The sequence below is a fragment of the Myripristis murdjan genome, chromosome 9, assembly GCF_902150065.1.
Source record: "Myripristis murdjan chromosome 9, fMyrMur1.1, whole genome shotgun sequence".
NCBI classification, from domain to species: Eukaryota; Metazoa; Chordata; class Actinopteri; order Holocentriformes; family Holocentridae; genus Myripristis; species Myripristis murdjan.
In genome coordinates this window covers 5,479,443-5,493,309 of record NC_043988.1, presented here as the reverse complement: position 1 = coordinate 5,493,309, position 13,867 = coordinate 5,479,443, and the positions used below count along the sequence as shown (strand labels likewise).

Genomic DNA, 13,867 nt, shown 5'->3' with positions numbered 1-13,867 from the left:
AATTTGACCCCTTCAAACGTCCTTTGCTGCGTCAGAATAAAAGAAGAAGAATAATACACAGATGGAAATGTGCGTACCATGTGTTTTTTTTTTGTGAGAGAAATAAACTGTATCCCAGTCCTGGACTCCTTGACTCAGTAGTCTGCATTTTAAGTCACTTATTCAGACACATCATCTGTTCCACATTTTATTGTTAAGATGTATCTTGTTTGTAATGTTAGAATATGACATGCCCCCGTCAGTGTAAACATGTCAGTGCCATATTATGATTTTGATTGGTTAAGGCTTAGGGCCCCCTGTTTACGACCGACACAGAGGTCACAGCTTCTCAGTTAGATGTCTTAATGTTGTCATATGGCTGAAAACAAAATCATCATGAGAGGTCATTTAATCTTAATTAAATCTTACAATCAGATTTTTAGAAAACCCCATCAGTCTGCCAGGGGAGAAAGATACTTTCACTTCTTTACACTGCAGGTTCACTTTTTCTTTTTGCGATTTTCCCCCCATTCTATCCCACTGACGTATAATGACAAAATACAAAACTAAACATCCTGCCAAGATGACTATTTAGACTCTTGCTGTGCCACTGTATCATCTGACTGTTGCAGGTCAGCAGGACTGTACCTGTGTATCTTAATGACACCTTAGTTTTACTTTCTTTGGTAGGGTAACCTGACAGAAGTCATAATTAACCCCAGACTACCTGGAAAACGAAATTATAACCTGTAATAACCTCACTGGATGATAACTTCATGTAAGATAATATGATCTACAAATAGAGCTCCTTACAGTACTGGCTCCTCAAGAACTGCATTAAAACCATGTGAATGATGAAAAAAGAGAATGGGGACAAAAGAGGTTTCAGTTTATGTATACAATAATTTATTAAAAATGGCAAATAGGAACATTTCATAAATGCACTGAGCTATAACAACAAAACACATTAGTGGCCACTAATGAATAGTGAGATTATAACAAGGTGGAGCTGATAACAGAGAGAAGGCATGTTTTCAAAGGACAGGCATTTGTAATAGGCATGTTCTTCGGCACTAGACAGTCATTGTAGCTGTTCTCCAGCATCAGCAGTGTAATGTGCACCTGACTGAGGTGCGGCTTCAGAGTCACACATCCACAGGAATGCATCTTTGTTATCAAGTCTCAGGGAGGACGCTCGGGCCCTTCGGATTCCCAGTCATTCCATTTTGCTCCATGTGTTCACTTTGTATCCACAGGGCAGGACGCGCTGCTGTCACCTCCATCATCCACTGTAGTGACATTACTGTTGGCATCCGGGCGGCCGGCTTGACTTTCACGTCCACACCTTATCGATGCTTCTTTCCCCGGCGACAGGTGAGCCTCGGGTCACCTGGTCATAGCGGGAGCGCATTCACATTCAGCTCATTCGGAGCTGAGAGACAGAGAAAGGACACGGAGAGGGAGACGCAGCTCAACGCAGCCGGAGCAGCTGCCGGACCATGCCCGCGATCTGGAGGAACTTGTCCTTCTTGCGCTGCTTCAGAGCCATCAAAGCCTTGGCCGTCTCCTCGGGGTCCTGTGTGTAGGAGAAGATGCTCCTCACCCTCTCCTCCGCCTTCATGTCGCCCGTTTTCTGGAAGAGACGCATGAGCGCGTCCTGGTTGACGTTCTCGAAGATGTTGGCCACGGCTCTCTTGCGGTGCGCCGTGTCAAACTTGTTGCCGTGGACCGAGGGGCTGACCCGGCGGCATTCGGAGTGCACGTAGGTAGACATCTCGCCTCTGTTTCTCCGGTGGTTGCCGGTGTGTCTCCTGGCTTTCTCTGGTTGGCTTGAGGCTGCTCCAAATGTGGCCCCTCAACTCCGTTCAGTGCGCACTGCGTGGCAGGAGCGGTAGAGGCTGAGTGCATGAAGGAGAGCCGAGGCTGCGGGTTTTTATAGGGCTTGCTGTGGGAGGCTTGCTCTGACTGACATCACCAGTCGTAGTGTAGCTTGAAACTGAGCCAGGCGCCTCCCCTCTCCGGTAGCTACAACAATGCCCAACATAGCGCCAGCAGGAGCGGCTGCAGCTTTCCAATTATGCACGGGAGTGTGGACGATGAAAATGTAGAAAGCTCATGTCTGCTGGCTATTTGAGCGAAAGGAAGCATGCACTTTGATATAAATACAATTCACTACACGCTAAGCACTGCAAAGTCCCTGCGCCTAATATCATTTGGCACTAAAACTCACTATTGAACAGCACATTTCTGCTGCAATGATGACGAAGATTTAATTATTAAGTCAGTAATAAAATATATTTATATAGCTCGACAAACTATCAGTTTTTAGCCTAAAATATTGCTTCTATTTTGTTTGATGTTTGTTCTTCATTATAATGAAAATCAACACTAACAAATCTGGAGTCACTTTGTCTAAGACATGATAAGAGCCACTCCTTGCTGTAACACACAGTTCTATACTATGTGATAATGATAATAATAATAGTAATGGAACTATAATATGCACCTGCTCTTTAAAACATGACAAGTTTAGGGAACTGACTCCAGCTGGCACACAACATGGAGAGGCTCATCTGCATGTTCTGGGCTGTTTTTTTAGTGCAGTGGGTCTCTGACTGGTGACTGAGGGCCCCCAGGAGCTCTGGAGTGGGTTGCAGAGGGTCCCCGGCAAACATGGAATAGTTACAATTAGTCATAATTTAATGCACCAGAAATTATCTCACATAATGTACAAGTGCAGCTGTTATAACCAAAGTTTTTAGCCTTCACTTCCAGTTAAGACGCTTCTGCCAATCAGTATTGGATCAGCAGCACCGTTCCTCCCATGTGGTCGTGTAGGACAAAAGCTAAATGAGTCTGAATTAAAACATTCCTCTTTTGGTGGGGGGGGTCTGTCATATTAAAATGTTGGTGAACCCATGGACTAATATATTATGTGCAAACTATCCATAGTTTTTTTCTGCTGAGTATTTGGAATAAACAAAACATGCAATACATAAGGTATAATATGTGACAAGTGACGTACATGTCTGTAATGTATGATAGGTACATAATCCCAGAGGCTTCATCAGTTCATCCAGTCCGCACTAGTCTGACTAGTGCGGACTAGAAAGGCCAATGCGCATGAACTGATGAAGCCCCTTGGATAAGAGGCGAAACGTCTTCCTAAGACAAATACAAGTCCAGTTGCCTACGATTCAATTTTGCCCAAAGAGTACGATGACCTGGATAAATGAGAATATCCATAGACATAATCCCAGAGAAATAACAAATGCAGGCTAATACATCAGCTGGCACTCAACGTCTGGGATAATTTGACTCATTTGGTTCTCAGCGCTGAATCAGTGCGTAAACTAAGAGGCGGCTAAATAAAGATGTTTTCTTCCAGGGAATTCGTTCACTCAATGAGTATTTCCTCCTCTTGGGATTTCCAGCCTCCACAGAGGCCGTGGGTCTGATGTATATTTAGTTTTTAGTCCAACTGCTAATGCAACCACTACTACCACCAATTACTGCTTCTACTACCACCACTAATAAGCTCTAATTTTAAAGTGCTCCATGCTGTAGCCTGTTTCTTGCTCTGGTTACTCATGTTGGTGCCTAAAAAAAATGCGTTTTACTCACGATTACTGTAACAGCAACTCAGCCACAATAGATTAGATCTCCCTATTCCAGTTAGCACTCCAAAAAATATTATTTGGTCTCCAGTTTTGATTCCAGAGCGGAGGGAAGGTGACTTGTGTTTACAGAAACTCTTGGAGGGAGGGAGGGGGGGCAGGCCCAGCGGTCCAGCTCGACTGATCCGTGGTGATAAGACTTAAAGGCGTTCCCCTTCAAGACGCGAGAACGTAAACATAAACATAAACCTGGACCGTGACACCTTCGGTTCTCTTGCTCGTCCAAAATGTCATATTTGCCTTATCAATCTTTCCTGCGAGCGCTATTAAAGTTGCTAGGCCGAGCTCACTCCCATATATGGAAAAAGAAAGACAAGAGCCGTTGCCTGAAGTGCGTCAGGAAGTGTGTATTGTTCTCAACAGCTGCCTAGATTGATGTACCCAGGCATGGCATTCCCGGCATGTGGCATTGACTTACTGTGCTGAGTCGAACAATAACCCAGAAACCCTTGCTGAGTCTCAGCTGAAACAATACCCAGACCCTCACTGACGGCTTTGTTTTCCAGATCTGTCTGAACATCGCACCCCCACAGGATACCTGTCTGCCCCGCGGTGGCATGGCAGCTACGCCTGGAGACAGAGAATCCTAATGCACTTCCGTAAGGACAGTCGGTCAGGGGAAAGTGGCATATTTATGACCTCAGGGGTTGCTCTGAGGCTCCAAAGACGAGCAATGCACAATGAGATGTTGCGGCAGGGGAGCGGAAACAGGAGCCTTGAGCCACTGACCATAGTCTCCTGCAACACACCGAGCAGCCAGGCTTTATCATAACAAAAGAGATGCTAAATTTAACCGGGGTGAAAGGTTCTGTCATCCGTCTTCCTCTTGGGGAAGGGGCGAACCTCAGGAGGCAGTAGGTTTACTCCCTTGAGAATCCTTCAAAGATAAGGCTCCTTTTATAGACACTGAACATCTCACCTTGGCTAAAATTACATAACCTCAAGGCTGGCGATGTGAATAAATAGACCCTAAAATGTCTCTCAAACAGATTCCAGGTCAAAGATATGAACATTCATGGATAAAGACAAGATATGTTTATTAATAACTGAGGAATGTTGCCAGCTCTCGGGAGTTGTCTTGTTTAAGTAACACAGTCAACGTCCAACACGAGCTATCTTAATTTTGCTGCGTCTCCCCTCCTGTCATCTTTGTTTATTGCAGTATAGCTCATGAAGTGATAAAATGTGATAAGACATATCTAACATGTTAACAGTCTCCGAGACAAACCCCAGAATTATTTGCAAATATCTACATTTGACCCAAATCTGGTCTCAGACTAAATTTGCAAGAGACAAAATGCTACAGTATGAATTTAATCACACTTGGTGACAAAATGCCCCAGCATGATATACTGATAAGATGCCGAAATGCTGCAAAATGATCTTTGACATGCATATGGAAGAGAATTGGAGCTGTACAGAATGTGCCAGCCTCTAATTCTCTTAACAATCTGTCCCGTTTGATAGTGAAGAAAGCATTGATTATAGAGCCATTATTGCTTATCGCTAATGGAAGTCATGTGAGACACACTGATAAGAGGACAGGTCAGGTTAGCAGAGCTCGCTTTAGTGAACTGTAGGAACAAAACCAAGTCCAGACAGTGTTTCATCAATGCTGCTGTCCTCAGAAAAAAGCTTTGCGATTGCATTGCTAGCCAAGAGAAATGAGTCCACATTACTCACAATGCCAGAAACTAGATCCCAACTCAGTCACATTACTTCTGTGTCCCCTCTCTCTCTCCATTATTATGCTCTTTTAAATTAAAAAAGGGGGCATCAGCGTGGCCTATTCTATACCTGAAAAATCACAGGTATAATCCCCAGAGCAGCAAATGTGTGTCCATCAACTGTCTTACCACATGGACGGAGACAAATGGAGTTTCATTCCAAAATGAGACATCGCTCATTGTAATGATATTGACAAAATGACTTGTTAGGACAAAATGAAAACACTGTAATACACCTCTTAAAGGGTGAGATGATTTAAGCCAACTGCAGGATAACATTTTGAGACTCTGCACGGATACTAAATAATGAATCCCAGGCTGGGATTTTCTTATTACAAAACGCACATGTTTTGGGAAGCCTCGGTAGCCGCTTGCCGCTGGAAATTGTGTAATCCGAACATGTCCCAGATATCTCGCACGATATCAGCGTTTGAAAGACGAGGCAAGCAGAGAGAGCTTTATCAGAGGAACACACTTTTGGTGTGACTTTGACCGGTGATTCACTGTTGATCCCATAGCTGTCTGGGGTTTTGAATCTATATAACGCAAGGACAACATAGAGAAATCTTGATAAGCACATGGCATCGGTGCAGGCAGCAAGGGTTTTATGCGGGGCACAACAAAGAATCCTTTGCCAAAACTAGATGTACACCAGGGAAACAAACAAACAGCTGTTTCAGACGATGGGAGCACAAAGCTCAGTGGCAGCAAACTGAATTAAATGACGCATTCCATCGCAGTGGATACACGCCAGCACTGTGCCATATCCTGGGAACAGTAATGAATCCCCCATGACCGTGTGTTTACAGTAAGGGACTGCATGCCTTTATGGAGGCCTGTGTGTTTTTAATATCTGACTGCGAGTCTTACAGGAATCTATCACTGGCAGCAATCACCCAGCATGTGTGACAGCCTGTTTAGCAAGTGGCTGCTTATGTAACACGGCGAGGAAAGGACATTTGGAGAGATTGGGAGTCCCTAGGGGATTGTTTGTGTATGCATGTGTGTGTGCGTGTCTGTTTGTGTGTGTGTGTGTGTATTTTGTTTATGCATTCAAGGGTTTGTGTATTACACTGATTGTGACCACAGGTCTTGGTGTTTCTTCTCCAGAGGTAACAGGGTGCATTCTTACAGTGCACCAGACACATTCCTCTTAGATGTGAAGCATTACTCACATCTAACTGGCACTGTTATTGTGTCAGATTGTTGGACAATAACACAGGGGGGGATTTCGGTATTCATTAGGGAAAAAAAGAAAAGAAAAACAAAAAAAAACAAAAAAACACCGGATAATGTTCCATTTGTGGTGGTAACAATCCAGAGTTGTAACCACTAATCTGCACCAGGCTTCTCAGAAAAGCAAAAATTGGGTAACAATTTCACTTGAAGGGCATCGTGTGGCCTTATAAGCAGAGATTAAAAGCCCATCAGAAACAAAGGCAACTTTTTCACAATACATTACATAACCGTCAGAAAAATGACTTTGAATTTAAATTACTGTTATTAACAAACACATGCTCTATAAGGCGTTCAGCTCCCTCCAGTTTTTTGGAGCATTTCTCACCATTAGTATGAACTCGTGCTTGAAGTATGACACACACATGACTGCACTGAGTAAAATGATGTTAAAACTTGCGAAAGGCAGTGCAAGTTAAGCATTTTTTTTTTTTTTTTTTTTTTTTGATTGGGGTGGTGTGTGGTGGGGGTTTTTTCACAACCCGCTGGTTGTCTGGCACACATGTCTGGTGAGACAGCGCAGCACAATAGACAAGAGACTGAGGCAGGAAGGCTGGCACGCAATGCACAGGGCAAGTTCATGTTTCCTCCGCGCTCTGCTCCCCCCCCCCCCCTCCCTCCCGCTGCAGGGCCAGGCCTGTGCATGCAGATTAAATGTCTGAGCATCGCGCCCACATGGGCACCCAGTCAGCGCAAGGCAGCATTACACTGAAACCGGCTCAATCCGGCTGCCGCACAGCTCAAGGCTGGCTGTGCTGAGAGGGCCAACCTACATCTGTCTGCACGATGCTCCCCCGGCCCTTATCTCTGCCGACACATTCGGGCCCCACAGGATCAGGTGGATCATATTAGGGTCAGTCTATGGGCTATATAGGGGTGGCGGGTTGGGGGGTGAGGGAGGGCAAGGGGACATTCCACCAGTAAGGACCAGTAAGTTCATCTTGTGTAGCCTCCTTGCATGTTCTAGTTTGATGCATGAATGCTTAGAGCAAAGAAAGAAAAAACCCTTGAATTGTGGATAATAATGGCGTTTTGTGCATCAGCTGAAAATAAATCGGTGCAAGATGTAATTTATTTACTTAAGTCTCTGCATCACCAAAAAATGTATATATATATATATATATATATATATATATATTTTTTTTTTTTTTTTTTTTTTTTTTTTTTTTTTTTTTTTTTTTTTTTTTCCTCCTTACAGCTTTTTGCCACCCTACACCTGTAGCATGTAGAGTCACTCACCATTTTCCTTTGCTCCCTCTTATCCCATTGGTTTAATGACTCCCTGCTCATTTGTTTTCAACTGAGGCTAATCATTAACATCGCGGTGTTATAGAATATGTTTATGAAGACATAGGGTTACACATGGCTGGTGGTTAGGGATTGGACATGACCCGCGCGACAAGAACACTGTCATATCAGTGCAATTCAAAGCTCAAAAGTCAGCATGTGGATCAAAACAGCTGTAAAAGACGTGCATAGGCCTGCATACGTTGCTGCTGTCTGTTGTTTATCATTAGCAGAACAAGGCGGAGTGGCAGCCTTCACCTCTGGGTGAGGTTACCTTGGCTGCACTGCAGGTGACAGCTTACCAGCAGCTAGCTCAGGTGCCTCGCTGTCGCCATGGTGATGCAGGAGAGGGCAACAAGGGAGGGAGGAGGGAGGGAGCGAAGGCGGGAGGCAGAGAATTACTAAGGTTGTTTGGGTCACCATAACACTGCAGCAGAAAACAAGAAGTGACTCAATATTCTTGGTGGATTGTAATATCCTGTTCTACTGAACGCATGAAGGGACGATAGGAGTGACTCTGCATGTTTAGCCTAAATCTGCTACAAAATGTATCTCCTTCATGTTTCTGCTAAACTTTTCCCAAAGTAAGCAGCCGTATTTTAGAACTCTGATTATTCCATTCATATTGATATTGATTGATTGATTGATTGATTGAAACCTTTATTTATTCTCGGAAGACAGTTGAGGTTTCCCTCTTTTACAATGCCGCCGAGATACACTTTAAAATACATCAACAACAAATAGGGTATACCTCATACATTATAATGACAGGAAATACACATAATAAACAGAAGAAAGGGAAATACACATAATACACGTTAATAAATAAAGTTATAAAACTGGCTTATGCAAAATTAGGAATGCACCTGGACTTCAATTAAAACAGTAAACACAGTGGCTAGTGATAATAGAGTTAAATTCTGCATAAGTGGGTAGACTTTCCAGTTTTAAAAAGCTTTGGAGAGCATTCCAGGATTGTTCATATCATTTTTCTTACCTTGTATCCAGCCATTGTTTTCTATTCATTTGATTGCAACATGAAAATGAACTTTCAGAGACTTCAAACTTTCTTCACACCAGTATTCCATCACCGTAATAAAGTCGTCCACATGAGTTCTCCTAAAAGCAGCAGCACTGTTGTGTTTTGATGGTTAGAAATTGGGTGGAGTGAAATGGTCCCTCCGCCAGAAAATAGTCCTCAGGGAAACATATGCTTTACCCAGCGAATCATTCATTTTGTGGTTTATGAATGGGGACGACTTCGTTTGCTGCAGAAGTAGAACATTATAAAGGGGATGTTTCAACCAAAAATTCATATTTGAAAATGGAGGGCTTTTTTTTATGTTGTGAAATCTTTAGCGCCCTCACATAGTTTTCAAAATGATTTGTTGTAATGCAGAATATGGGTAAGTTGTAGTAAACAGGCCAAACATTCAAATTCACTGGTATAATCCTTTAACAGTTTGACTGAACCTCTCACTGCCAGCTGGCTGGAAAGCCAATTCAGAGCCACAGTCTTGCCTAATCTTTTTATAACATTGTGTAACTGCATCCAAAATTCAGTATTCAGTTGTCTATGGGGCACCCTGGAAATTTTTTGCCCCAAGCAGATCTGCCTTCTAAAAGATGTAATTACAATGAGCAGCTCCAATTAACATCTCACACCCCCTGAAAAAAAAAGAGCATTATACCCTTTTAATCCCGTCTTTTTATAGTCTTCATTTCTTTGGAGGTGGTCCTCCCTGAGTAGTCCTTTATATTCCAGTTAACATATTCACACCTGGCAGCTGCCCAGTCCAGCCAGTTTTTCACTGTTCACTGTCCAATGCTGGTGAAACAGCTGGTGGCTAAGTGCAGTTAGTCTTCTGCTCCCAACCCGCTGTCTCACTACATAAGTGGACGGATGTAACATGGTCAGATGTGCTGACCCCATATTAAACCAGAGTGCAGCGCAGAACCAACATGGACTGATGGGTTTTGGTCCAGCGCCAGGTAAAGGAAAGTGCTGGCGCCGGTCGACGACAAGCCTATTGTTCCTCCTGGCGGGAGAGCAAGGTCATCTGGAGCAGGAGCCTTGATAACTCGCAGAGAATATACACCCTCTGAAAGGATATGTCATGTTCTCGTCTGAGGAGATACATTCGTGTGGCGATAAAACACACGTTAATGACAGAAGTAACGGAAATGCAGGGTTGGAAGGAGTACAAAATGTCTACACATGTCCTGTCACCTCGCTGAAATTTCACTTAAGCAGAAATAAATGACTGGTGTAAAAATGTAACCATAAAACAGGGGTCATTCAAAATCTGCCTACAGTAAGAATCACTGAGAAAGACGCACTTAAAGCAAAAAGACATGTCACATTACCAATTGCAGAGGCAGATAGGACAATATCAACGTGATACTTCACCTTTTTATATTCCAGGAATGTTCTAAAAAATATATGATTTTGAAATATATGATATCAGTATTGTCTTAAAAAATATGTCCATTCCAGTTATTCAGTAATGTTATTAAACTGATGTAACTTTTGCGACTAACAAGTTATCTAGTAATACTAGCAAGGTGAAGATGATTTTTTTTTTTTTTTTTTTTTGTGAGAATTTAGTGAGAATTTAGAAGCCACCAGTTCCAGTCACAGGATTGGACCTACCGCTGAGGCTGAGAGGAAAACACCACTTACGCTAAATAAAACACCTCTCATTTGCAGTCACTGGAGAGATGAATTATATGGCGAGTCATACTGGGTGAAAGGTCGGGAATGTCCTGGTGCTTTAAGGAGGCCGCCCTGCCGCTATTCAGACGGTAAGATGATGCTCTACGCTGCAAAAGAAATCATGTTTACGAGCGGCTCACTTGACATCATTTGGTATAAAAACAGCGAAAGGTCAAACCATGAACCAACACAAAGCTCCTTCACAGCCCAGCAGAGCGTTTTACACAGCCTGCATCTTTTTAATAAGATAAATGTGCCACCCACATCAGTGACACCACAAATGCACTAAAGAAACCACCCCATATTAAAACCATCGAGCCCACACTGCTGCATTGAGTAATAGTGATCGAACTGGATGGATTTAACAGAAAGGGGAAGTCTATGAGCCGGTCTTGTAGGAAATACTATGAGCTCAGGGAGGTTTAGCGGTGCTTAGCGTGGCAGCTTGGATGTGGAACTGAGAGCCGCGGCGAGTTTCAGCTCCCAGCTGGTTCAAACCGGTCAGCCGGCGAGAGAAATCAATCTTGCGGATGACTTAACTCCCCACAAGGGTCTTGGATATCCATCAGGCCACGCTACACAATAGAGAAAGCGGGTCAGAGAGCAAATATCAACACCAGGTAGAAAAAAAACAGGCGCTGAGGAAAAAAAAAAAAAACACACACACACACACACACACACACTTAAACCTTGGGCCTGTTGCACTGGCTTGAACCGCTTCGTACCATAGCTGACAACAACAACAACAACAACAACAAAAGAGAAAAGCAGAGAGAAAAGAGAGTGAGTGTGTGGGTGAGAGATAAAGGAGGACAGACGCAGAGAGAGAGAGAGACAACACTGAAATTAGGTCAACAGTCACTCCAGCCCCTGCAGCATTAGTCCACTACTCTACGCACTTCAACACTAATGCAGTCATCAGGTTGGGAATTTAGCACCAACTAGAAGAGACTGGTTCTAAATGGATGTTTTGCAGCAGAGGAGGCATCACCCTCCACACTCTGGCAACACGTGTTGCAGGCCTAAATAACAGCTGTGTGTGTGTGTGTGTGTGTGCAGCTCTGTCCCTCATCGCCGAGCTGTCAACAACATCTTCTCTCCAACCAAGATGGAGCAGGAATATGAACACCACAACACAGAGCTCACATTTACATTTACACACGTGCTATTATACAACTGTCAAAGACTGATTGCAGAAAAGAGAAGGCATGAGAGCAAAACAAGTCCAAGCACATGCCATAAATACAGTGAATTTTCAAATATTTGGAAAGCTAATCCTTGGCAGAGATGCACTGCAGAAGTGGAGTGTTTTGCACAAGCGCATGATGGGATTGCACAAAAACTGAAAAACCATGCAAAAAAATAAAAAGACGGACCTACCCACAGTGCAGCCCGTACACTGCTACATACTTACAGCATGTTTACAATATACAATATATCGATGCATGCAAAGAGAAGGGAGGAAGATATCAGCTGGAGGACAACGTAGAGAGGCTTATCTGTTTCTTTTGTTTTTTCTAATCAGTGTTGCTCTAACTGCGGTGCAGGGGGCTTCTAAGCATCCATAAGTAGAAAAATGGAGAATTTCACTATAAATGAATTCACTACAATGATCGCAAATAGAGAATGTGGTCTTTTACCTTGGAAAGAAGAAACCTGTAATCTGGTGAAAATTATAATGCTAAAAAGCAAATAAATAAATAAATAAATTTGAACTGTAAGGTGAAGGTAAGTCAAGTGGCCAGACATTGCTATAACTAATTATGCATGTCATTTTTTTTTTTTTTTTTTTTTTTTTTTTATTTTGGTCATTTGTGTAATTTTCCTTTTTTTTTTTTTTTTTTAACCCATTCTCTGTTTATTTATGGGGACTGTGCACTATTGGCTTAGGATGGCAGTGATCATCTGTCAACTGAACTGTTTCTTGTTGTCTGAAATGTGTACTCATCTACAGTGTTTAAGTGTTTGTTTGTTTGTTTATCTACAACAGCAAGCACGTATGCCCAAGACAAATTTCCCTCAGGACAATAAAGTTGATTTGATTTGATTTGGTTGATTTTTCGTGGGTGGCATGGTGTATGCCTGCGCCTGCTGGGCCACCATAGGAAGACCCTGCAGCCACCTTTCCATCTCTCATCATCATCAAGGACAGCCTGGCAGCAGAACGGACTGCACTGTCCCTGGCAGGGCTCCATCAGCCACATGGTGTGATGCTGCTGGACTGTTTCTATGTGTGCAATCAATAAAGTCACATTTTTCCACACAGGGGCAGTCAAACATTCCAGCTGTCCTGACGCACCCGGCCGGCCCTGCAGGCCAATCAGCCCTGAGCGTGGGTGGGCAGATGCGCGCTGAAGAAAAATCCATGTGAACAACTGATTTAGTCAAAATTCTAAATGTTTTTTATCCTCCAAAAATGGGGGAATAAGCCAACAAGGTGAATGAGTTCTGCTTGTTTACAATACAACTTGTTCCAACTTTTCTGGAATAAAGTGGGATCCTGATGCTGGCTACTTTTCAACATAGTGACATTGTTTCTGTAAAACTGCAGAAACTGGTATTTTCTCACCGTGATGTGTCTTTTTTATTTTCTCTTGTTTTAACAGAAAACTTTGAGACACCAGAACACCAGACCAAATGACTCTCCCACAGAGCTTCTTTTTGCAGGGTGTTGGAGCCGACCACAGGCAGCTGTCACTCACTGCAGCTCAAAACCTCTGTGCTTATTACATGAAGAGGTCGCCCTCTTGTGGTGATGTTGGAAAGAGGAAACCCGTAACCATGAGAGGGTTTGACTCCTGCATGGGAGGTGGATAGGTGCATGCATTTTTTTTTTTTAACTTATTTACTACTGATTTTATGTGACTGATTGTGCTGTTTTTTACTGCTACTGCGGCAGAATCAATTGCCCCTCGGGGACAAATAAAACTATACTACTAGTTCTATATGTGAGCAGGGAGAGTCTAAGGCCAGGTCATGTGTAATCACTGGCTAACTAAAACTCATATCTGCTTCAAGGCTTCCAAACTGAAAGTGAATTATGCTCCTGATCTCAGAGGACTGATATTATTATGAGATGGAAATGAGAAGGAATATCTGAACCCCAAAATGTTGAATAAGATGAGCCAAATGTCAAAGTCCTTTAACTCAAGAGTTAGTTCCCATTGTATATCTTTTTCACTGGAATTCCTGGGAAAGAGACAGTGTAATCAGCTTTTGCTGCACTACACGGAGGCAGTTTTACA

The 13,867-nt window shown here is 43.1% G+C and overlaps 1 protein-coding gene and 1 long non-coding RNA gene across 2 annotated transcripts; one reads left to right on the top strand and one right to left on the bottom strand.

Moving 5' to 3' along the window:
• Positions 1-862: 862 nt before the first annotated feature.
• Positions 863-1,894, bottom strand: tcima (transcriptional and immune response regulator a). Its single transcript, XM_030059208.1, has one exon. The coding sequence runs from the start codon at positions 1,751-1,753 to the stop codon at positions 1,451-1,453; it is 303 nt and encodes a 100-aa protein (XP_029915068.1). The 5' UTR covers positions 1,754-1,894; the 3' UTR covers positions 863-1,450.
• A 5,632-nt stretch (positions 1,895-7,526) lies between these two features.
• LOC115365769 (uncharacterized) lies at positions 7,527-13,436 on the top strand. The gene is made up of 4 exons (XR_003928787.1): positions 7,527-7,549; positions 10,617-10,711; positions 12,889-13,059; positions 13,229-13,436. It is a non-coding gene; the product is annotated as an uncharacterized LOC115365769 (long non-coding RNA).
• Positions 13,437-13,867: the final 431 nt, after the last annotated feature.

Coding starts and splice junctions, on each gene's coding strand:
- tcima (XM_030059208.1), bottom strand. CDS start 1,753: ATGTCTACCTACGTGCACTCCGAATGCCGCCGGGTCAGCCCCTCGGTC.